At 39.2% G+C, this 26,218-nt stretch overlaps 2 protein-coding genes across 3 annotated transcripts in view; both read left to right on the top strand.

The window, feature by feature from the left end:
• Positions 1-676: 676 nt before the first annotated feature.
• ptgis (prostaglandin I2 (prostacyclin) synthase) lies at positions 677-8,300 on the top strand. 2 transcript variants are annotated; one of them, XM_063911582.1, is made up of 10 exons: positions 677-973; positions 2,736-2,859; positions 3,373-3,548; positions 3,653-3,799; positions 3,899-4,011; positions 4,139-4,320; positions 6,202-6,364; positions 6,687-6,868; positions 7,246-7,394; positions 7,970-8,300. In XM_063911582.1, the coding sequence occupies exons 1-10, from the start codon at positions 951-953 to the stop codon at positions 8,127-8,129; spliced, it is 1,419 nt and encodes a 472-aa protein (XP_063767652.1). In that variant the 5' UTR covers positions 677-950; the 3' UTR covers positions 8,130-8,300. The 2 variants fall into 2 exon arrangements, with proteins under 2 accessions (XP_063767652.1, XP_063767651.1); XM_063911581.1 differs by lacking the exon at positions 677-973 and adding an exon at positions 998-2,287.
• Positions 8,301-8,790: 490 nt separating this feature from the next.
• kcnb1 (potassium voltage-gated channel, Shab-related subfamily, member 1) overlaps positions 8,791-26,218 on the top strand; it is a 30,095-nt gene continuing 12,667 nt past the window's right edge. Inside the window, exons 1-2 of the mRNA XM_063909813.1 lie at positions 8,791-9,368; positions 11,565-12,216. Of these exons, the coding sequence (XP_063765883.1) occupies positions 11,644-12,216 (573 nt within the window). The 5' untranslated portion in view covers positions 8,791-9,368; positions 11,565-11,643. The remainder of the gene's footprint in view (positions 9,369-11,564; positions 12,217-26,218) is intronic.

The following is a 26,218-nucleotide window of genomic DNA, read 5'->3' as shown; positions in this document are numbered from 1 at the left end:
GTATTGGGGTAGGGACAGCGAAGAGCCATCAGGATCTTATATATGAGATCCTGATGGAAATTAGAAATGTGGCTGTGAGAGGAGTGGTGATCTCTCTGATGTGGGTCCCAGCCCATACTGGAATCTCAGGAAATGAGAAAGCTGATAAATTAGCTAAAGCAGCTGTAAAAAACGATAATGTGGAGGTAACATTACATCTGTCTAAGGCTGAGGGGAAATGTCTTGTGTGGAGGGGGATCATGATCCAGTGGCAACAATTATGGGAGAGAGAGACTAAAGGAAGACATTTGTTCTCATTGAATGGAAGAGTGAGTGAGGCAACTAAACCTTGTGGAGGGATGAGAAGGAAGGGACAGGTTACTATTGCTAGAATGAGAATTGGTCATACATTATTGAATAGTACTCTTTTTATCATAGGTAAACATCAAGATGGAATGTGTGATGAATGTCAACAACCCGAGACAGTGCCTCATGTGCTTATACATTGTAGGAGATACAGCAGGGAAAGGAAGAGACATTGAGAGAATTGGGTGTAGAAGAGATTGCAGTTAAAGCCATTTTAAATTTGGGATCAAGTGGGAGGGGAAGGTGTTGTTTGTTAAAGTATTTATCAGACACTGGACTAATTAAAAGAATATGAAGAGATGACTTAAATTATCCTGAAGGTGGCAGCAGAAGAAGAAGAAGAAGAAGAAGAAGAAGAAGAAGAAGAAGAAGAAGAAGAAGAAGAAGAAGAAGAAGAAGAAGAAGAAGAAGAAGAAGAAGAAGAAGAAGAAGTTTCGGGTTGTTGTTGTTGTTGTTCCGGTCGGTTAGCAAAGAGCACAAATAATGCTAGCAGGATTAGCGAGGCTGTGGAAAACCCCTTGAAAATATTAGCTTAATATCCCCAAATTCTCCGTTTTTCGCTGACATTGCATGTTTATCAATAAAGGTCCATCTTATCTTACGTTATGTTTGTTGACACTCACTGTGGGTAAGTTTACTCTCTATTTTGACCGGCATTTTTTACGATTCAATTTTCAACTGAAGTATACTAACTTCTCTTCAGTGTCAACTGCTTAACTGTCTTCAGCTGCTGAAAGGTGAGGCTACTGTCCACGTGCAAGTCCATGACCCCCCTCTGCTGGTTGAGTGTAATATTGAGCAACCAGATGTTATTACTATGCCAGCTGCCGCAGAGTGTTGCGCAAGTCCTGTTTGTGCTGCATGAGTATTAGTCAGAAATATATTTTGTCAGGATAGGCTAATTTAGTATCAAGGGTGTCCCAAACAAACGTGTACAGAAAAAGGAAATCAGAAAAGCACAACACACAATTATGTAATACACAAACATTTGAAAAAAAACAAAAACAATCTAGATAAAAAGATACTCATGAAAGCAGGATTACACCTAAAAACTAGACATAATAATAAAAAAAAGAAGAAGATTAAAACAGAAATAAAGTAAGCATGACCACATTGCTGGAAAAATAAATGGGCATTTGGATATTGGTTTTGAAATGTGAAAACCTTTAAAATAAATAGAATTATGACTGTGTTTTATATACCCTATGTATCAAAAGAGTTGTAAATTATTTTGTTTAAGGTAAAGAAAATGAGTCATTAAATCTTCCATTCATTTACTAGTCAGACTATAAACAGAGCCACAGTATCACCTAAACCAAACTCGTGAATGCAATTCTCTTTAATTATAAATTAATCATCAGTTTCAGTGTGCGAGAATGCGTCATAATCATTTGAATCGTAGTATCATAAACCTTCACATAAGCTTACTCTGGGAACTCTATCTATGACACACTTCGGGAAATATGTGTGCCTATTTGTTTTTTACGAAATCAAATAAGTCCCTTAACCACAATGATGTCACTACTTAGAAATGTTCTGTCCCTGGACTTTTCCATGCTTTGTATTATACGTAGAAGAAGGATTCTAAGAATTATGTTTAATCATCCCATAGGAACTAAAACTAATTATAGTAAAGTAGCATTTGGACGCATTACAGTTTCTCTTTCTCATTCAGGGAGGATGTGGTATTTTGGTTGGTATCTGATACTACTGTCCTGACTGTTGTGTAACACTTTGTGTCACAAGCCACACCTTTCCACGCCTCTTAAGTGGTAGGTTCAGTTGAGCCCGGCTCAAACACACAAGTGAGTTGCTAGACCGATGGAATAAATCATCTGCAGGACAGGACAAGTATCCAACTTTACAGAATCATGTTATGGACAATATTCTTACTGCTGAATGGAGTTGTTATACTAGTGCTCCTTTTCTCAACTCGCACAAGGTAAAGCCTTTCATTAATATGTTGCTTTTTATAAGAGATTCTTAACAAAGGTGCTTTCCAGGAATTGTAATACATAGAGCCTAACGTCTGCATACTGCAAAAGCATATTTTGCTAACATACTGTAATTTGAGAATCTGAACTATTGTCACTTTCAAATTTCTTGCACATTTAATATTAATCATACATATTAGCGGATATTAATATGTACATAAGAATGCCTCCTAATTCACTGAATGATAGATTTCTGAACAATTATTTTATTATTTTATACAACCTAAAATAATAATTATGGCTTATTTCGTGGCCGATATGCTACAGGCCTTTTTACCACATGATTAATGACTGGTGACATGGCATTACTAAATACTAACTGCAAAACTGTTGGCCAAAATGAATAACTGTATATGAACTTACTCTAACCCTTTTGTGGTTTCCTTTTTTGGACAGAAAGAAAAATGAGCCCCCTCTGGACAAAGGTTTCATTCCATGGTTGGGCCATGCTCTTGAGTTTGGAAAAGATGCTGCAAAGTTTTTGGCCCGGATGAAAGACAGACATGGGGATATCTTTACAGTAAGTTCAGATTAAGAATGTTTAACGGCAATGTACATTTTATTTAGTTGGAATATGGCATTGTTTAATGAAATTAAAAGCTGTTTTGAAATTGATGAAAATTGCAACGGAAACGTGATAAAGTGATCGGGGAACGGTTTGAATATGTTTTTTGCATACAGGAGCAACAAGTCTGTCAACTGATCAAATGTATGATATGAAATGCAAATCAAGTTTCCACACAGCAGCATCAAGGTGTTCGTTTTAACAAGACACCTTTTATTCATTTGTGGTGAAAGGAAGCAGATTTACCCTGTGATGTTTTCAATCTGAATATAAACACAATTAATACTTCAGAGGCTCTGGCTATCATTTTCTTTACCCATTTAAAGTAAAATATTTCACTGAAGCCTTTTAGCAAAAAACTGACCAGTCCACATAGCTTCAAATTGAACTAGGAGCTGTTGAAAATAAGGAATTTGAAAGCAATAACTTTTGGTACAAAGAAAAATAAATAAAGTGATGTCCTCCCAGGTCCGTTTAATTGGCAAATACGTGACGGTGCTGTTGGACCCAAACTCTTTCGATGCCATAACGAATGACACAGACTGCTTGGACTTCACCCGCAGCAGAAACCAGGTCATTCAAAGGATCTTCAGTCTGCAGCTGCAGAGTATCAACCCTACAGCAGAGCGGGAATGGATGGAACAGTAAATATCCATGCTATTAAACATAGAGTTTAGAATTCACTGAATGATAAGAGATAATCTGCTTTGAATGAGTCTATCTCAAAATCAATTCATTGTTTCCTTAGGCATTTTCGAGGTCTCAGTCTCTCCAAACTCTGCGGCTCAATGAACTCTAACCTCCAGAAGCTGCTGCTGAGCGATCAGAACGGCTGCAGTCCTTCAGAGTGGAGACAGGACGGACTCTTTAGCCTCTGTTACAGCCTTCTCTTCAGGTATATCACAGCATTACGACACAGTTAATACTGTCAATCAAATCTCATTGTTTATGACAGACAGCAATGTTTGTATAACTGTATTGCTGTGCTCACCAGGGCGGGATACCTTACATTGTTTGAAAAGAGAGACAACACTACTGAAGTCTATAATGAGTTCCGCAAGTTTGACGATCTTCTTGCCAAACTGGCTCGCTGCTCACTCAAGCGAGGTAAGCCGCACAGTTTTGAATGAATGAATGAATGAAAGTAAAGTTATTTTGCGTTCAGGTTTCTTATCAAACGTTATATCTATAAAGCTCAGAGGGTATGTTTGAATGTGTGTGCCTTCTTCAACAGAGGAGAGCAAAACAGTCACGTTGTCCCGTGAGCGACTGTGGGAGCTGCTGTCCCCCAAATGTCTCAGGGGAGAATCAGAGTCAAACTCCTGGCAGCAGAGCTACCATCACTTCCTGCAGGAGAATGGAATAGATGCAGAAATGCAGAAAAAAGCATTGCTCTTGCAGCTGTGGACCACACAGGTGAGAGCGGGTTTATTGTCTGTCTTACCTCATTGCACACACACAAATCTGACACACAAACAAGATCACACAATGTTTCCAAAACATGAAAACGTTCCACACCCAGTCTGCATGCTTGAATTTCACTCTGGTGTTCAGACTGCCAACAATCCAGTAGTGAGAGGCCATGGATTCCTCTCTGCCTGTTACTCAGACCAACCTGCCTCAACCTGTAACACGCAGTGGAGTTATTTTCAGTTAGGGTAATTTAAATCTGTTTCCATGATCTTGTTTGAGGTTAAGTGATTACATATTAGTCCATCGTGTAAAAGAACTGCCTGTGTCAACAGAATAAGCGTCCTCTTTTTCCATTTCATACTGAAAATACAGAGTTATATAAATAACTTTTGCTTCCTCAACCTCACCAGTTCAGACAAGTTCAGAACAAAGGGTGTCATTGCTCAGTGTTACCAGGTGGGGGAGACAGTAAGCTCTTTGGATTTCCTTATGTATGCTGTGCTACATTCTGGCTGTATCTTCAGTCCTCTGTCTACCTGCCAGTCTCACTGGATCACCGAACAGCCACCAAGTAACACTGAGGAGAAAGTTTTGCCAGACTACCCACCTCAGGCTCTTCAGGAGGCTCTGCTGGTTTGGGAAAGACTTCTATTCCTCCAGACTGTTTGCTTGTGCTTCATCGTGTCTGCTGGGATATTCAAGCACACAGCCTCAGTCTGGATGGAAACTGGAGCACTGCTGCAGAAATAGAGGCATTAGCTTCCTGTCCAGTGGGACCTGCCAGAGTGAATGTGGCTTATCTGTGACAGGCTGAGGTAGTTCAGAGTGCAGTGCTAGGATTTCACTCAAGCCACTTTCCACCTTCGGAAGCTGTTGGATGATGTTTTATTTATAAACAATCAATATTATTGACTGAAACATATACAGTATCGACTGAAATGGATTTATTAGTTGTTTTCCGTTCTAGATCAGGGATCAGGACTTCATTTTGTTGGATTTTTGCTACACTCTAAACCCCAGACGTGTAATTATAGTATACAAATAAATCCCGATTGTAATTAGAAAGTTGCTTTTTGAAAAATAAAACAAGTATGTTTTGCAAATATGCATTTTTCAAGAGTTGCAATGTGTTCGATGTGAACAATGAACCACTCTCATGAGCATACACTAAATATGTAGCTGGAGACAGCCGCTGTTTAGCTTAGCTTAGCATAAATAGTGGGAAATGGCTAGCCTGGCTCTGTCTGAAGGAAACAAAAAGTGCCAACCAGCACCTTCTAAAGATTGGTGATTAACATGGAATATTTCATTTGTTTCTTATGTGCAAAAATGTGTTTCTTAAAAACATCTACAGTAACATTGTAAGTGTAAAGTAATGGAAGTGTCATAAAACTTATAATCTAACGCTTGAAGGATCTTTCCCAAAAGCCAATTTATTAGGGTTCTGGTAACCATGTTCATGTCATTATCTGTGGCATCGGTTCGGCTGATCTGAAGTTGTGAAAATCCCTGTGATTCACATTTAGTCGCTTTTGGGTATTTGCCCTGGCTGTCAGTGGAGAGCTGACCTGAGATGTGAAGGAGTGAGAAGAACAGCTCCCTTAACCCATAGCAATTACTGTCTGACAGGCTCAGGTGCCTCTTCCCGAGAGGCTGACAGCAGTGTCTACAAACTGTGAACTGATTCAGGGACTATTCCTCATATCAGTCATATTCAGACAGCAGTATGACATGATGAGAGCTGAGCAAAATGTTATATTCCCATAACTACATAATCAGTATGAATCAGAAGTCTGAATTGTAAGTTTACAAAATGTTGACTTTTCCACTATACGACAAAACTTATATAAAAGAGTTTGTGCTAAGTAGTTCTTTCCTTTTCAGTGCAATGCTGGACCTGCTGCCTTTTGGCTCCTTGGCTTCCTGCTCACTCACCCTGAGGCCATGGAGGCAGTTAAATCAGAGATCAGAGGCCTTACTCTGCAGGACACTTCCCTGCAGCGTCCCCCCATCAACCTGCTGGAAGCACACAGCACACCTGTGCTTGGTACGAAACATCTGATAGCTTCTCCTTTTCCCTTACTGACGCCTTTAACTTGGGGTCGAGCCAGTCCAGTGAGGTGCACACAAAGGCTCATTTGACTTGTTGTTGTTGAGAACAACAAGATAAGTGCATCGTTCTGAAACATTCACAATGAGACAGTGACAATTAAAGTTTGATGTGGGATTCAATTAAATAATGATTTTCATATATATTTATGTCGGTGGAAATGTTTGTACCTCTAAATTAAGCCCGAAAGCTTCGCTGATTTAACTCTCCCTGACACCCCTCTGACATCATCCACTCTGCTGTCCTCTCCCTTCTGCAGATAGCGTTCTGAGCGAGACACTACGGCTCACGGCTGCAGTGATGATCCGCAGAGAGGTGGTGCATGACAAAGTCCTGCAGATGGCCAATGGACAGGAGTACCACCTCAGACGTGGGGACATGGTTTGTCTGTTCCCCTTCCTCAGCCCTCAAATGGACCCACAGATACACCAAGAACCACAGGTGATTTTGTGTGTACTAAGAGAGACCTAAGGATAAGGAGCCTCAACTGTCTTAATACATTCAGTTGTATACCTTCATTGTGTATTTTAAAACCATATTATAGTTCACAAAGCAATCTTGAGTAGGCAGGATTAAGCATACAGAATACATCCTTTGGGATTAGCTGCTAAATGAATACAAATGAAACAAGTAGGAGTTGACAAACAAAAGAGAGAGATCAATTCCCAATGTTCGTCACTTGATTTATCTTGAGCTGGTGATAATTGCATACAATTTTTTAACAAAAGACATGGAGCAGGATACACACGATCAAGCCTATATGCATGACATTAGAATGCACACATCTTATGCCTTTATGTGTTTTGTCTTCTCAACAGGTTTTCAAGTACGATCGCTTCTTAAATCATCGGGAAATGAAGGATACATTCTACAAAAATGGAAAAAGACTGAAATACTACACCATGCCCTGGGGTGCAGGGAGCAACATCTGCGTTGGGAAAGATTTTGCTGTGACGGCCATTAAACAGTGAGTGTAAAAATCCTACGCTTTTTTTTCTTTTTCAATTTCATTTTGTCCATGGTGCAACTTGAGTTTTAAAAATGATACATCCCTGATCAAAGCATTCCCTGCAATTTCACCCCAATTACCAGAGCAGCAAAATCCAGCTCTACATAACATTCCCCCTTATTATCATGTACATTCTGCTTTCATGTCCTCGATCATTATTAGCAACAAGCTGTATGGTAATGGCGTACACTTTGTAATGAACTATATGAAAACTATTAAGGATAATTAGAAGTCAGTCGGGACAGTATGTGTCTGTGAGACATCATATCCTTGCATAGGGTAAGGGTAAATCATGGTTATCCTCATCACAAAGGGGAAGGGGGGCAAATTGATGTGTAAACTGGGAATATTTCAGGAATAGGTCATTTTTAGGCTGTTCATTTCATATTGTTTAATTTCTTGAAGTCATTTTCACATAATAAATGCACTTAAGTAATGTTTGAAGACTAATATTAATATTGTCTAAACAATCCTGTTTATCAGCGGGTGGTTTTACACTTGTTCTAAACTGCTGTTGCCTCTTTTGTTTCTAGGTTTGTCATCTTGCTCTTGACTCATTTCGATCTGGAGATGTGTGACCCAGAGGACAAAATGCCACCAGTGAACGCAAGCCGCTACGGCTTTGGGATGCTCCAGCCGGACGGTGATCTGCAGGTCCGGCACAGACTAAAGAGGACACAAAATGAAAGTTAACTTGATAATTTGATTAACTGTAAATAACTTTAAACTTTTGATTGATCTAGCTTTTAATTATGTTATTATATTATTCTACTGTAGCACTATTTATTCGTTTATCGCGTTTTATTCACTCTGCATATTTTTTTATTGATTGTTATTAATATTTTCAATAAAAAGTAAAGATTCTGTCATGCTTCTGGTTTTGTATTTTTCCTCCATACACTCTATGCTTCCCTCAAAACTATGTTAAGCCTATTGTTTTATTTTATTTGGATGTTTAGACCATAAACATACAGTAGGATTTTGTCAAAACTACTTTGAAAGCTCCATGGTCCTGTTTTCAACTTACAGAAATTGAAAAACGTCCAGCTCACAATCTGAAAAGGGACCTGAAGGGGAAGTAAAGGAGATTTCATGTCTCCTATGTCCCCAGATTTGTCTTGTCACCCTTTGGAAGGCCTTGATCAATAGCTCGGGAACCAATGGTCTACCATATGGTCAAATGAATGAACTACCCAACCTTATAGGAAATAGTTCAAACTAACTACAGTTTAACAGTCCAATAATGTAATATATCATTCACAATTTAAATTTCCAGTAGGTTTCTTGCTATTGTTACTACTTTATTCATGCATTCACGTAATGTAGGGGTATTCTTATATCCACATAAATCAACATTGACCATTGATTGTGGCTCATATTGTTGCTGAGGTGCTTTTTAACCATACAACCCGAGATCATACAAGTATTTTAATATTTGTTTATGTTTTCATTCCATTCCGCTATTTTTCTTACAGTACACTCTTTCCTCAAGACAACAACAGTAGCCATTATTTCAGGTTGTACATACAGGCGGTGCTGAAAGAGTTAATAAGATGTGGAAGAGAGCGCTGGGCTGCCATGGATCCACCTTCAGAGGGATGCGGCGCCTCCTCGCACAGCTGACTGGGAAACACAGATAGTGTGTCCGAATGGGCTCTCGGCATACTTGTTGATCGTCGTGCGAACCACTGATGCGAAATGCAGAGCAGGAAACCGGCGGGTGAGCAGTAGATCGTGCTGAGGAAATCTCTGCCATGTCGGAGGCAGAGGAGGGGGAAATGGATTGGGTTAGACCCTGGCAATAGTAAACCAATAACGACGCCTCCTTTTTTAAATGCTAATGCTTCATCTCGGTTTGTGCCAGCGGATTGTTTGTTCACAGAGCGCTACGTGCTGGTTTGATTTAGTGCAGGATGACAACAACTCACTACGGTATTTATTGAAGCTTATTTCCATCTTTTCACTTACATTGTATGTAACATATCAATTGGAATGTTTTGTCAATGGTATATAAGACTACAGTGCATTACAACTGCACCAATATGGAGCAGGCAGCCTCCGAAAAACAGAGAAATGCTTAACGATGATTTGCATTCACAATATTGCAGTTGTAGATGATTCAAAATGTCAATAAGATTATCTTTAGTCTCAATTAAACTGCGTATAATAGCACAGTTTGTATGGTATTGTGTTTTTTATAGTGTTTGGTTTATGGCTGAATTATGTTATCGAAGCCTTAATTTCAAGAAAACAGCAGGGTGGAGGATCCTTGAAATTAACATTTATTTTCCCTGCTTCCCGCAGCCTGTTACTGCATGCTCTAAAGCCTACATAACAATGTCTCCATCCTCATATATCCTGTGCTCCTGTTATTATTTCCTACGTTTTTGGTTTTTTTTGTAATTATGTTGACATATTGCTCAGGCCTGATTGTGTTGTTAAAGTGTTAGAAACTTTGTGTGACAGCGAGCAATGATCATATCTTAAGGCCCGAGGTGTTTAGGGCTTCCAAGCTCTCATCAAATATAAACAAAATAATAATCAGCATGCAAAAATGTGCAGCCCTTGCCACGTATCATGTCAGAATAAGATGATTTTGGGGACGTACGTTTCTACAGGAGAGCTATATTTTTTCTTCTCAGAGTCAGCTTGCCTCCCCCCATGGGAGCTCGCCGTGATTCAGGCAGTGAACAGCGCTTCCTGGTGTTTCAGCACCATTAGAGTGGACAGCACTCACTTTGTGCCACACTCATCACTGTGGTGTCCTGCGTCCCCACCCACAGCACTGCATGGGCGTCACACGGGCAGTGATCAACCCAAACACTCATTAAGAAAACTATGTTATTGTTGGTTATAACATCACATCTGTTCCTATAGAGAAGAGGCCTTGCAAAAATATTATTAAGTCCGTTTTTCAAGGATTTGGTGGGAATAATTCAATAAGGTTTTAGTCATGGTTCCCAAATGTTTTTGTACTCAGCCCCAAATAGAAATGTTAAGATTCTTCAGACTGATATCTGGTGGGAGTCATCTCAAGAACCCACATCTTAGAGTATATTTATTGTAGATTAAGGACATGATTAAAAATATAATTTATAGAAAATGAAACCATAGATGGTGTGATAACAGCAATTGATCTGTTGAAAATCCTGAGATAATAATACAGTTTGTCAGAGCTAAATTTCACTCCCCTTGCTGGAGCCCTTTAAACAAATGATTTTAAATGATTGTCTAAAGCAGCCTGCAGTTTCATGCTGGGTTCCCAGGGGTTTTAAAGTCGTTTTTATATTGGCGGAAAAGTAGGTTTGGATGACAATTCAATATTGAATTAGGCTTCCATTCAAATAGTGTTCTTCCCATAACTGTTTCACCAATAACGGAACAGTAATAATTACAAAATATGTTTTTACTTAATGTGTCTACAGTTTCTTTCTTCTTTTTCTTCAAAACCCAATCTGAGAATCCCACTCAGGAAATAATTTTCTAACCTGAAATAATAATTCAAACAAATGTCTGTTCTTTTTCTCTGCCTTTGCACCTACTATTTACAATCTTACATAAGTCACAAGAAATTATTTATAAGTGTAAATTTACTGTTGATTTAGGAATTTAATATGATACATATTTCACTATATTCAGGTATGTTGATAAAACAGGTATGTCCGGCTGTGGTGCAACTGGCTGGGGCACCTGCACTGTACGCCAGCGACCCGGGTTCAATTCTTGACCCGTGGTCCTTTCCGGATCCCACCCTGACTCTCTCTCCCACTTTCCTGTCACTCTCCACTGTCCTATCCGATTAAACGCAAAAAGCCCCCCAAAAATATCTTTAAAAAAAAACAGGTATGTCTAGGATACAAAAAACACTCCTTGAAATAGTAGAGTATCCAATACTTCATAATGAAAAAGCAAATATTAGGAAACCAGAAAAATCTAAGTATGTTTTTGCAACTAATATATTTCCTCTTTTTTTCACTTTAGTTCTTAAGTCTCTTGTGACCTGGCCCTGGGGCCTAGACCTGATATAATATAACTTCAAAGCCGAATGATTAAGGTGTGAACCTGGACATTTTAGGGCAATCATAGAGTACTAATGATTTGCTTCTGTTTATTTTTTGCATCTTTTAGATACAATAATGAAAGAAAACAGGACCAACTGTAGTCCATAGCCCTGGATGTTTGTCTGATTCCTCAACCTAAAGTCATCATGGAGAAATCCTTGGAGTTGAACAAAGCTGGCTCCCGCTCAACATCATCGTTACCACCTGAACCGGTGGACATCATTCGAAGCAAGTCATGTTTCCGCAGAGTGAGGCTGAATGTTGGGGGTCTCCCACATGAGGTCTTGTGGCGAACGTTAGATAGGTTACCACGGACACGTTTGGGAAAGTTAAGGGATTGCAACACTCATGAATCTCTGATGGAAGTGTGTGATGACTACAACCTCGAGGAGAATGAATACTTTTTTGACCGACATCCTGGGGCTTTTACTTCAATACTGAACTTCTATCGCACAGGTAAGCTGCACATGATGGAAGAAATGTGCGCCCTGTCGTTCAGTCAAGAGCTTGACTACTGGGGCATTGATGAAATCTACCTGGAGTCCTGTTGCCAGGCGAGGTACCACCAGAAAAAAGAGCAAATGAATGAGGAGCTCAAACGAGAGGCCGACAATATGAAAGACAGAGAGGGAGAAGAATTTGACAACACCTGTTGTGCAGAAAAACGTAAGAAACTCTGGGACCTCCTGGAAAAGCCCAGCTCATCTGTCGCAGCAAAGGTAATGGAGTCGGGTGTGAGAGATTGGGGTGGGATTGGTTGGAGCAATCTGAGGTTAATATCAAAGTAAAGCCATTCCAATGATCCTTATTTGTGTTATGGTGTTGCTAACATGCCAAAATAAGATAATTGGCAAACATTATACCTGCTCACTTTATGTGAGCATCATCATTGTGAGCGTTTTAGCATTTCAACATTAAGTGCAAAGCACCAATGTGCCTATTTATATAATATCAAAGAGATGTTAGCATGGCTGCAGACTCTTAATCTTAGTTTCTTACTTTGCCATATTGATATATGTATGATATAGTGCCTCTCTTTTAGTAAGTTATTGCCTTTGGTTGTTTTAATTAGCCTACCATAAAAATGTCTGTCCACAATAGCACAACCTATGTAATTGTGCGCTGCTAAGCTTTGGTGTGAGTAATATGAGCAACTGTGCATAGATTATTGGTCAAACCCTCAAGTTTTCCAACAGTGTTAATGCACCATTTTCAGACACAATGTAAAAGCCATTCACAGTTGCAAAAACATTAGACAATTTAGGACACCTCTGTCTGTTGTGCTTTGTGTTTACTCATATTGTGATTGTTCCTTGGTTGGAACACAAAGAAAAGATGGGAAATTATAGAATAAGCCAGCGGATGTGATTTATCAGTGTGGGATGTGTCCTCTATTATCTTCTATTATAGTTCAACTAGAAAAAGCATGTCTTACTCTCACTGTGAAAGCAGCTCTCTGGATACATCACTCTTAACCATCTTAAATACAACACAAAGTCCATTATATGCATCTCCTGTAATGCTTCTAGTACCAGATATGTAACAACAGTACATTTCTATAGCCTATCATTAACTCACCTTTGACAATATGTGGGCCATGTCTATCTGTGCACAAGCATTGAGACACACACACACACACACACACACACACACACACACACACACACACACACACACACACACACACACACACACACACACACACACACACACACACACACACACACACACACACACACACACACACACTGACTTACTTAGCTGCCCTTGCTTTCAACATGTAATATATAAAAGTAGTTCCTTTTGATTGTCCTCTCTATTTTTTTTTTAGATGTTTTTCTGTGACAAACATGCCTTGCATTGCCCTGAGTCAATTGTATTTGAGATATTTTTCAGGAGGCTGATAGGTTGAATTATATTGTTGTGCGGATAAACAACATGTCACAAATGATTTAGAATTGTTTGAATGATTCGGATTAATGAAGTCATGTAAGGAGCACTTTTTTTTTATCAATAGAAGATGCTAGTGACATTTATAGCAGATGATTGTGTGACATGTCATTATTGCACACTTCAACAAACAGCTGCAGTAACAGAGACATGTTAGAAGCCCAGACTATATGAGTACTGCAATGTTTATTTCATAATTAAGGCAGCTAATTGATTTGTCAGACTATACTAAAAAAATATGTATTAGCAAAGAATTTAATTAATGCGTATTAAGGTTTTGACCTATTTGTTCCAATGAGCATGTAACCCAGCCTCTCAGCAATATCTGTGTGTTTAATGCCCACAGTGTTTAGTTGTTTATGCTCTCACCTTACTGTTAGTCAGCTTTAGTTCCTTATCTTAAAGCCATGCATGGTTAACTCACTTCTTTTAGATATCCGACCTTTTCTCAGTGAAAAAAGACAGAGTTGGGCCTCAGCAGGACTCTCAGAGAGCCACACCTGCAACAGCAAACTGGGAGGCAACAGCAGTGTTAAACATGAGCAGCCTTTGATCACTCTTCCAGGTTGGATTGGAGGGATCAAAGTAGATGCTGTCTCTTTCCCACACTGTTTTTAAAGTGAGTGGAGTGCCTTGTTTAGGAAATGTATAGGAAATGAAACTATTAGCAGTGTGTGCTGGGTGATGCTCTGTGGTGAGAGCAGTCAGCTCTACCCCACAAACAAACTGAGATGAGTGCTGCGAGTCTGTCAGTGAAGCGTCTTCTTCATGGGAATCAAAGCGATGTAAAATCAATGTTTATTGCATTAGAGCTGAGAAAGTGCTGTAGCCTACAGAAAGGAGATGACCACTCTGACTTGACCATGCACTGCTGTCTCAATTATTGCTCCCTGATATCTGCATTTTATCAGAACATTACTGGAGAACTGTTTTGAAGTGCGAAGATGGATGCTCTACCATTTGCATAGTGACGCAGCAAAGTGATTGTGCATATTGTTTCTTGAGAATGTATAGCTCTCTATAAGAACCATTTGATGAACTGTACAGTAAGTTCCATTAAAAAATGTTTTTATTATCTACTCTCTTGGCATCATTATAAGCCTATAGCAAAGGGTGGATTACAGAAAAAATAGGCACAGCAAGAGGCAGAGTTTATCAATTCCTAATTAGCTTGAAAGGGCAATGTGAGACCACAGACCAAACTACTAAAACCACTGATAGGCGTTGATGTATTGTTTTGGTCATTTCCTAATTGGCTGGAGCACACTGTGGGTTGTCGGGCGGACCATCTCTGACCGCAGTGTTAGCTCATCAGCTCTGCATTCCTATCAGGGGTCAGAGATGGAAATGTATGTGTTACAGCCCATAAACAGATGGCGAACGGTACAGTTAAGTACAAAATAAACGGTTGTCAAGCAGCAAAAGTATAATTTTATCATCACTGAAGGAGTAGGTAGTGAATATGAGAGTTGGTCTTTTTGTGTTGCTGCAGTAATCGCACTCCTGCTTAGGTCCCCTTTTTAAATGTTCGCACAGAGCAACACAAGAAAGTAGTTGTTGAAATATTTGTCAAGATGAGCAGGGTAAAATCCTGACCATGTTCCTTCTGCCCTGTCATCCTTCCTGTCTCTCTTTTCCCTCACCGGCTCATATATTTTGTTCATTCCTCGCTTTGGTCAGGATCCTCCACTACACCTCCAACTCAATGTCAGAGAAATGTCACGTTAATTATTCTCCAGGAGACTCCTGGCCCAATTTGAAGCTCCCCTCCCTCTCTGTTTACATTCTTCCTTACCCACAGCATTGCCTGTCTCTTGCTCAATAAGATTTGAATCACCATAAAATAAGATTGTTTGTGTCCGCTGGCAAAGCAGAGCCTAACAGTGATATTTGGTGCCAAGAAAAGTCATGTTTCACCTGAAGTGGCATTTATGTAATTTCATCTGAAAAATGTGTGGTTTCTTGTCATTAATAATGCAACACGTTACCAGAGCTATTGATCAGTAGGTGGCTGAGACCATCGCTTGACAAGCAAATCATCGCCTTATCATTTGAATAACCCAGTACAGTATTTTAAAGTTAGAGTACAATTATGAATTTATTGAGCCATTGCTGAAAACCCAGATACCATAATAACATTTGAGATATTTCTCACTAACATTTTAAAGATTATGTTTGATGCTAATTAAAGAAATGATATCAAACTTTGGCTTTTTCCAATTTATACAAGAACCAAAAAGGAACATGAAGGTTTCTGTACATATTTGCCTCTGGGAATCCAAAAATGGAGAATTACCATATCCTGTTCTTTTAGTGGATATTGTGCTACAGATGGCAGGCAACACATTCCAATTATACTGCTCTCATGTCACACTTGAGATGACATATAAATGTGGTCTGGCTACATTCCTCCGCATAAATCAGTAGTCCGCAGCTGAATCCAACACATGAAGAAACCAGACTAATCCATCATTATTTTTGACAGCTGGGAAGTCACAGCCAGTCAAATGAATGATGATGTATATGAAGAAAAAAAAAAAAACAGACTAGAATGCTGTGTCCCAATTCAGGAGTTGAATCACCCAGAGTTTACATTAATAGACTGAGTCACTCATGAAAGACCAACATTACCTGTCCCATCATAAAGGATTCTAAAGCTATTTTTGCAAAAATTCCACAAATTATGTCATAGAGGTAGCAGCATTTGGTACTCAATCAACCTTTTTGGTGTTTGTAAGGAGACAGCCTCATTTGGGAAGATGCACAAGTTCAGCTATGCATCGCTTTGATTTCCTACATCATAGATCGTCTACAAAGAAATGTGTGTACGTCTTAAGGACACAGTTGTCAACTTGTTACCTACAGCAAACTTTTGTCCTAATTTTTAACCCCAAGGGGTCCATTCTTGGCACACTGTTGTTTTCAGTTTAAATATTTTGCCTTTGTGGGATGATTAAAAACCCAGTTTGATGACACAGTTATTTTTTACAATGCATTCCAACAGCTCCATGACAACTCCTTCTTCTTGCCTGATTAATGACATCATATGCCCAAATGTAAAACCTATCCGAGACTCATCCCGATGAATGTCTGACTGCAAATATCGCCCTTGTTGTTGAAGTAGCACTAGGACGTAACGATAGTATGCCAATGTCAAACGCCTTAAAAAAGGTTGATAGGTATCAGAATGAGAATCAAGTATCTCATTTAACTCTCAGATAATACTCAGGTCACATATGTGTGCTTGATAGGGGATTTGGAAGAAAATAACACATCAGATCCTGCTAGGTTTATTTGTCCATGTTGTCTTGGTTTGCGTGGTGCAGAGATATAGGCCAGGATCATGTGTACAGGGAGATTGAGTGGTTCAACGATTCATGCCGGTCGGTCTCTCTGCCTGTCAGGGAAGAACTAGGGAATTGATTAACAGCTCTCACCTACGACCGATTTTGTTGTCACTGTTAAGAGATAACAAGCATTAACACACACACACACACACACACACACACACACACACACACACACACACACACACACACACACACACACACACACACACACACACACACGCACACACACACACACCTATATTTGCATTGTATACCATATCTAATGGTGTGAAACACTATCCCTGGAGTTTATGATAGGTTTTTATGATAGAGAAAAAGACAGTGACATCTCACTTTTAGCCAGACCAATGGTGGCATATCACGGTTTTTTTGTAGGAGCAATTACAATCAGCGTAGAGATGGCTTCTTTATCCTGCAACGTTGTTACAAATTATTTTTGTCTTGCTTTCACATAACTTTTGGAAATCAACATTCTGTTTGCATGCCATGAGGACGACATCAGAAGATTGTTTTCTTCACAGAAAGTAGGGATTAAATGAAATTTGAGGAAGAATGAGTAAGGTTTGGATAATTACATGGCACCAGAATAACTTTGGTGAAATTTGACCAAATACACTATGCTAAGAAAGAAACCTGCATTTAATCATTTGTGGGCGGCTCCTTCGGTGTGGCAGAACACATTTTAGACATAAGATTAAGGTATTACCACAGTTTGAAATTAACATGATGAAAGTGTAAGTAACAGTATACACAGAGCGGCATTAGCAGTCAGCTTGAGTCATATTTCTGGCTACATGACAAATGTAAATCTCGATTTTATTCTCTACATAAACATAAAGGAAACATCTCACTTTGGGTTGTTATATACTCTTCTGTCAGACTTCTGGTGATGGACAGGGATTTTACAGATGGTGTGTAGGTGCTTTTTGCGCTGCCTGCTTTGTCCAGAAAACAAGAACATACTAAAAGACTCCAATATTCCTTAGAGCTAAGAAGATAATTATCTATGTTTCCATCACCTGAGTGACTCCTCTCACATTACAAATAATATAATCACTTTGCAAAATAAGAAATTTGATTAATGCAGCTTTTAGGCAATGTATAGATTTTTGCACTTAAACCTGCATCAACCCAGAGCTGAATCCTGAATGGAAGGAAAGAACGTCTTTGGGAAAACACTCAGTTGACTGATGGCCTTTAAGGCCTAAAAATCCCCTCCACTGTTAGTGTCACAGTCACCAGTCCACTGGGCGGATTACACAATAGTATGAATTTGGTCTAATTGTGACAGTAAGGGAAAGGTCATGTGTTTCTCAGTGGGCTTCAGGTCAGGAGACACACTTTTTAGAAAAAAGTATTTGGCTCATTGTTGCAATAAAAAAGGTCATAGAGGTCTTCTAATTAAGTCACACACAAACAAGCATACAAACAAACAGGGGAATGAAAGTTACTTCAAAACCAATGCCTATAATTTGATGTGTTTGATGTTAATTATGGGATGAAAAGTGAAAGCCATATAACCACTGATAAAAAACCAAGCCAAAATGCAGACTATCAAGATTGTGTTCTTCAGCCATGCTATCTTTCACTGTGTTTGTGTTTTATATTTCTTCCTAAAGTTAGTTACTGTTGAACAGAGGTTCTGCAAAGAGTTTGGGACCCTTTGGTATCTATTTTAACATTGTGCTGTACTTGTTTAATGTTCATTCCCTATGCAGGTCTGATTCTCTAGTGGTTGAGTCGTGTTTTTGAGTATTTTACAAGCCATGTCATGCATTTTGCAGTGGTGGGCTCTGGATTTGTAGTGTCATGACAGCTTTTCAGGCTTGCACTAAAGCACATCTGTAGTATATTTCTGCTACAGAATATTGTTGAGCAAGGACTGTTTGCTCGTTTTGCTCTATTTATCATAGCAGAATTTATTTCAGTGGACATGTTGCTTCTGTTTGGTGACTAAAGTGTGTTATAAGTTACATAACTGTGGTTATATGAGCAACATCTTGGAGTTCATGCGAAGTGATTGTACACATATGTCGAAAAGAAAGCTCTAACAAAAATAAATTGGATTGTATAGTGGAAGTGGTCGTTAATAGAGAAGTGCCACTGCCAAGCTCGACAGCTTCTTTGTTCTTTAATTTAGAGTTGAGCTGTTACGTGAGCACTGAGTGAAAGACATTAAGACTTCACTGTCCCCATGAGAAGGATGCCTGAGGAGCAAAGACTGTAGGAGATAAAACAACAATAGATCAAGAGATGTGCGGGGTTAGGGGCTGGGAAAATATATACAAAATGATACAGGCTAAATCAGAAAAAATAAAAAGGAAAGAAAGAAGCAGCTTTATGAAGAAGGGACATCCAGCAGATGACGATTGTTAAATATTCTATTATCTTGTGGGTAAAACACTCTAAACTCTGGTTTATACATTTATAGCGTTGTAGCATTTTCACCTTTCTAGTTATTTTAAGTGTATATATATACATCTTGTCTTTAACGCCTCCAAGAACAACAATTAAAATGTGATTCATGTTTTCTCTATTCAAAAATATTGACAAATTCCTCATCTTATTAATCAAGGTGAAATGTAGGTCATGGTGTTTGTATCTTCTCACCACACACACATATTTCTATATTATGAAGAATACAAAACATTATAATGGTTACAAAACCATCATTTTAGCATTTCACAAGCTTTTGATTTAAATATTTCTCTGTTGTTGGAACTCAGTAACACAATAATTACCTGTCCTGCCTACCAGATATTATTCTACAATTATTGATACTAAAAAACAGTTGAGTCTAAATTAACCTGAAAGATTTGGGTGCGGGCATAGTCTTTTTAATTGAGAGTATCTATAATTCCAAAGAATGAGGAACATATGAGCTAGAATATCTCACATGGCCAGAGGCTTATACAAATAAAAGCATCTGGGTATTTCTTTTTTTTCTGCCATGGGAGCAGGAACATAATTTCAGCATCGAAAACCCAAATGTTTAAGTGAATTGTGTTCATGAATTGTCTCTATAGACAACTTATGATACCCAGTCATTCTGGAACACAGTTGCCTGTTCATAGGGTAGAAAAATTAAAAGACTACCAAAGGAGTTTGAGTATGAACAAGAAGGTTTTAACTTTTAATGTCTTTGCTCAATTTTCTGCAAAGAAAAATGTATCACGCGAAAGACAACATGATGAAGTTTGAAACCATATGCATTATGTATTTTGTGTTTCCTCTATGATGAATTGAAACCTAAGAAGTGCAGAATTTGTCATATTTTATTCAAGACACAGTTTTAGTCTCCCGGTTGCAGTCACATGCAGTCCAACTCAAAGCATTATAAGTATAATCAGCAAGTCAGTAAGTGAGTGGCTAATACTGAGTAAACATTAATACTGTGTCAGTTTTTCCCAACTGGTGCAAACCCTCAAGGAGCTTTTTATTATTATTATGTCACAACTGTTTTCATTCAAACACAACCATATGACATGGTATACTGTAAAACATTTACAACCTTAGAGCAACAATGTTCCCTTTTCAGAATATCATCAGAAAAAAAATACCTATACTATAAATTAGATTTTTTAATTTATTTTTCTGCTTCTTCACAGAGATTGTGATGTAAAAACATGAACTAACCGTACGGGGTAAATCCAACAAGCAAGTCAAATGTGGAACTTTGATCATTTACAATACAGAATATAAATCAGACCTGCCATGTCTTGTGTTTATTCAACAGGGACAGTGCATATTAATCAACATTCCTCTCTAAGTAGGATTAACTTAAAGGAGAAAATCACCTGCTCAGTAAATGAAAGGTCATGCAAATTTCGAGGAAAATCCTAGTTGCTGAAGATGCACACCGTGATAGATATATGGTCCTGATATGTAACCTTGTATGTCATTCCCAACTGTTTCATTGCACACTGTCCAAATGAAGTAGAAAATAACCACCTTCAGTCAGTTAACCCATGTGGAAAGGTTTATTTTAGGATGTACTCTGAGATATACAGCTCAGGCACCTGATGTGATAAGGTGTTTATCATTACCTTTTATGTCTATGCAATGCAATTTATATCACATACAGTAAAAGGTATAGGTCGTTTTTTCTTTCTTTCTTTTCTTTATTCCCCATTTCTTACCCACACAACACATCAGAGTGGCCCTGAGGCAGCTGCTGGCCTTGGCTGTTTAGAAAGTTCACATCACCATTAGTGTGATATGCACCACACCCTATCCAATATTTAACATCTATATGTGTGCAAGGAAAAACTGGGTCTATAAGTCACTACTCCCAGGTCCAGCGGCTGCTCCACTTGTAGTATTTGCAGCGCTTCTCTCTGGAGGATTTCACTTTACAGTGAAGCTTGTGTGGTAAGGTTAAGGAACGACTTTGAGTAAAGTGTTAAGGGTAGAGGTATAAATAGATTCCACTAAGGTGAAGGAGAAACCTTCATCAAGCCAATGCATGCTTGCGAGTGGGGAAAACACACTTCACTACTGGTGTGAGACGCCTTTCACCTTGATGAGCACTTTCACCAGGCCTGGGACTACTTTCAGGCTTTTCACAATGCAGGCACACTCTCATACACACACATGAACATACTGTACAAAGAATCATACTGGCAGTATCTTTGCAGCCTTTTATCTAGTTTTTCAATTATTACAATTGCTACCTATACATTCAAATTGTATACATAACTAGCTGAGATTTCCGTGGACAAGCAGGACAAGAAGAATGTGAAATATTATGATGTTGGTTTATGGCTTGCATACTGTTTGAAAATGGGAGACAATGATACAACCTCTGTCTTTTTAGTCCATGTATGTAAAATAGGCAGCTAAACAGGGTAATCTAGGAACAAAATAACAACTTTGTTGTACATTTTTCATTTTCCGTTGTTTGAGTTTAAAACAATGAAAAAGTTGTTTGTGAAAATACGACTTAGCCAGAACGCTGCGTTTACAACCAGCTCTAGCTTAGTTATCCATAGTTGCCTTCAGTTGCAAGCTGATTAAATTTGGTTCCAAGACAGCCTTGTAGTTGACCTCTTTATGAAATCACAGAGATGGATAATCAAATTACTTAAATGTACAATTGATAAATGTGTCACTGTTTTTATTGTAAACTAAGATGCAATCCGAGAAGGGAGTGGAAAGCTAGACAGGCATGGAAACAGCAGCAAAAAGGGGCGGGGTTTGTGAATAGTTAATTATCCATTTTGCACATTTATTTACATTAGTACAGCACAGAGCCTCCTGAAAATGCCTCGGTAATTAAATTACACAGTGAACACATTGTGCCCATCCTTATGGTATGTTACAATATGTTCTCGCATGTTCCCTTTGACCAAACAGGTTGCATCACAGTCAGGATAGTTATTGAATCATTTTAGGACTAATACAATAGATGCTGTTTTAAGTACAAAAATCATGTGTAAAGCCATCCAGTCACTGAGGCTTTGCATGTTATTATGAATATAACTCTTAAGGGGATTAACAGCACTGACACTGAATGGTAACTGAGCTCTCACAAACAGTGAAATATGGACTAAGGCGTGAGTAAGTACGCGCATGAGTTCAGGATTAAAAGTAATCTTTCTTTGTATTGCTCTTGCTCTCTGAACACAATATGTGAACATCTTGCAGAAAGTCTTGTTTTTGTTTCAGTTTTGAATGCATCTGTGCTCTCTCTTCATCTCTCTCTTTTATTTTCCTTTCACTACCGTCACTAAAATGTTAAAAAGTTCACTGTCACTATCACCATAGCAACTGTCATTTCTGTGATGCTGAGACTTGCAGCTGCCTTCTATTCAGGCGTCATTGTCGATTGACTGTGTGTTCATGGGTGTTTGTGTGTAGATGGGTTGTGTGTATGCCTTTCTCTGCATTTTTCTTCAATCAATCAATGCTTCTCTTTAATGTTTGCATTTCCTTCTTCGCCGCTTCCTGCCAAGTAAATGACGTTCTCTGGTTTCTGTAATAAAGAAGCTATCCTTGACTGCACGACTGTGTGAACTGCGTCATACATTCATTATTAGACACTATAAAGGCAATATCCCGGAATAATGTGATTGACCTGCCTCCTTATATATCGGGTATGTTATATACTCTGCAATACATAAGCCCTTGTGTTTTCTTTTTGCAGTGTGTGACTGTTCACCATTGCTTTGTTGTGCAGTTGATAGACTACCTTGTGGATAAAGTGAGACATTAAATGGATAGCCCATACAAGTAAAACTTTTCCACAAATTCCCCTACCTGCCTTCAATTATATTTCCTCAATCCAGAAATGCCTCTACACAAAAGTGACTAAGCTATCCTTCATTCCCTACCTGCAATAAATGTTGGGCACACCAAGGTAAAATTTGTGATGAAGACAGCCTCCTTTGGTGTGCTAGACCAGACCATATACTGTTTCTATTTATACAGCCACCATGGACCAGTCAGAGTTTAAATATAGATGCTGAGTCTGGATTCTCTTCTTCATCTGAAATGCATGAATAATTGAGAGGCAGAGGAGATGAGGTGGGATTCATTCAGGAGATGGATGGTCCAGGCATAGATTTCCTATATAAAAAAGTTTATAGGAAGTCCCCAAAATATTCTTGTTCCTTATCTTTTCCTTTTACGTCAGTGGAAATAAGAGAATAAACAAATAAAATACCATATACAGGCTTGCATATATTATTGACTGCTTAGGATGATCATTTGAATACTCCTACATATGCATTTAATGTGGTGAAAATTCCATTATCAAATGTATGTAGCATTATGTTGAATAGGCTCAGAGGTGAAGCGAAGTCAGGGCTTGTGATGTAAATTCATCACAAGTTATTTAATTCACTTATCTGTAGGACATACAGTGGGGCAAAAAAGTATTTAGTCAGCCACCAATTGTGCAAGTTCTCCCATTTAAAAAGATGAGAGAGGCCTGTAATTTTCATCATAGGTATACTTCAACTATGAGAGACAGAATGGGGGAAACAATCCAGGAAATCACATTGTAGGATTTTTAATGAATTAATTGGTAAATTCCTCGGTAAAATAAGTATTTGGTCACCTACAAACAAGCAAGATTTCTGGCTCTCACAGACCTGTAACTTCTTCTTTAAGAGGTTCCTCTGTCCTCCACTCGTTACCTGTATTAATGGCACCTTTTTGAACTCGTTATCAGTATAAAAGACACCTGTCCACAACCTCAAACAGTCATACTCCAAACTCCTCTATGGCCAAGACCAAAGAGCTGTCAAAGGAGACCAGAGACTAAATTGTAGACCTGCACCAGGCTGGGAAAACTGAATCTGCAATAGGTAAGCAGCTTGGTGTGAAGAAATCAACTGTGGGAGCAATTATTAGAAAATGGAAGACATACAAGACCACTGCTAATCTCCCTCGATCTGGGGCTCCACGCAAGATCTCACCCCGTGGGGTCAAAATGATCACAAGAACGGTGAGCAAAAATCCCAGAACCACACGGGGGGACCTAGTGAATGACCTGCAGAGAGCTGGGACCAAAGTAACAGAGGCTACCATCAGTAACACACTACGCCGCCAGGGACTTAAATCCTGCAGTTCCAGACGTGTCCCCCTGCTTAAGCCAGTACATGTCCAGGCCCGTCTGAAGTTTGCTAGAGGGCATTTGGATGATCCAGAAGAGGATTGGGAGAATGTCATATGGTCAGATGAAACCAAAATAGAACTTTTTGGTAAAAACTCAACTCGTCGTGTTTGAAGGGGAAAGAATGCAGAGTTGCATCCAAAGAACACCATACCTACTGTGAAGCATGGGGGTGGAAACATCATGCTTTGGGGCTGCTTTTCTGCAAAGGGACCAGGACGACTGATCCGTGTAAAGGAAAGAATGAATGGGGCCATGTATCGTGAGATTTTGAGTGAAAACCTCCTTCCATCAGCAAGGGCACTGAAGATGAAGCGTGGCTGGGTCTTTCAGTATGACAATGATCCCAAACACACCGCCAGGGCAACGAAGGAGTGGCTTCGTAAGAAGCATTTCAAGGTCCTGGAGTGGCCTAGCCAGTCTCCAGATCTCAACCCCATAGAAAATCTTTGGAGGGAGTTGAAAGTCCGTGTTGCCCAGCGACAGCCCCAAAACATCACTGCTTTAGAGGAGATCTGCATGGAGGAATGGGCCAAAATACCAGCAACAGTGTGTGAAAACCTTGTGAAGACTTTCAGAAAACGTTTGACCTCTGTCATTGCCAACAAAGGGTATATAACAAAGTATTGAGATGAACTTTTGTTATTGACCAAATACTTATTTTCCACAATCATTTGAAAATAAATTCATTAAAAATCCTACAATGTGATTTCCTGGATTTGTTTTCTCATTCTGTCTCTCATAGTTGAGGTATACCTATGATAAAAATTACAGGCCTCTCTCATCTTTTTAAATGGGAGAACTTGCACAATTGGTGGCTGACTAAATTATTTTTTGCCCCACTGTAAATCCATCCACTAATGTGACTTTCAGATTATTTAAGCAGATGATTCTTAGCTATCACGTACAGAATCAAGAATAAGACACAAGGAGAGTCAAAGTGCAGGAGCCCTAATGGTAGATAAGTAAAGTCATGATTATAGGTCACCAGTTGGAATCTGCAGGCCTGTGCATTTGTGTAGAAAGCACGGCTGGCAGTAGCTCCAAGGTACATGTTATTCACTTAGGCAAGATGTGGGAGGGTTAGGATAAATGAGGCTCTGCTGTTCAAAGTTACAAGTAGAAGTGATGGTAGGGAGACTACAGCTGAGCTACTGCAAATGTGTGTGTGTGTGTGTGTGTGTGTGTGTGTGTGTGTGTGTGTGTGTGTGTGTGTGTGTGTGTGTGTGTGTGTGTGTGTGTGTGTGTGTGTGTGTGTGTGTGTGTGTGTGTGTGTGTGTGTGTGTGTGTGTGTGTCTAGCTAACATGCTGGGGGAAATGTGGAAGACACAGTCTCCTCCCGTCTCCATGGAAACCCCATCTCATTCACAGGCATAGCCCTTCCACATTCAGAATCAGGGGTGTGAATTATCCCACATAATTTAACGCTCATCTTATTACTCTCAAGCTATCGAGCACTGACAGTAACCTCTTGATGAAGATGAAGATCAATACTGTGATTGTGTGCTGACTGTTGATCCAATCGAATGATATAACAGCTTAAGCATTCCGTGCAATTTTAACAGCCTCTCCTTAAGGCAGATAAGTAATTGCATACTCTTTCACGGTGGGAAAATGCACGGAAAGAAAGCGGCACAGCACCTTCAATTTAAACAGCGCCCTGACACAAATAGTAGGAAAACCGAGAGACAGAACGGATCTACAGCAGTACAGATGGTTCAAAGCTGGGTGAGCTCAGAATAAGGTACAAATCAGGGAGCGAAGGAAGGTGTGAGGAACGTAGGGAGGGAGGGATGGAACGGC

This window comes from Eleginops maclovinus, chromosome 20 (genome assembly GCF_036324505.1).
Source record: "Eleginops maclovinus isolate JMC-PN-2008 ecotype Puerto Natales chromosome 20, JC_Emac_rtc_rv5, whole genome shotgun sequence".
NCBI lineage: Eukaryota > Metazoa > Chordata > Actinopteri > Perciformes > Eleginopidae > Eleginops > Eleginops maclovinus.
Note: the sequence above shows the minus strand (reverse complement) of the source record. Positions and strands in the feature narration are given on the sequence as shown.

Excerpts from the sequence above, each read along its gene's own strand:
- ptgis (XM_063911581.1), top strand. The coding sequence starts at position 2,217 with ATGTTATGGACAATATTCTTACTGCTGAATGGAGTTGTTATACTAGTG. Across the intron at positions 2,288-2,735 it reads CTTTTCTCAACTCGCACAAG|AAAGAAAAATGAGCCCCCTC; the intron begins GTAAAGCCTTTC and ends TTTTTTGGACAG. Across the intron at positions 2,860-3,372 it reads GACATGGGGATATCTTTACA|GTCCGTTTAATTGGCAAATA; the intron begins GTAAGTTCAGAT and ends ATGTCCTCCCAG.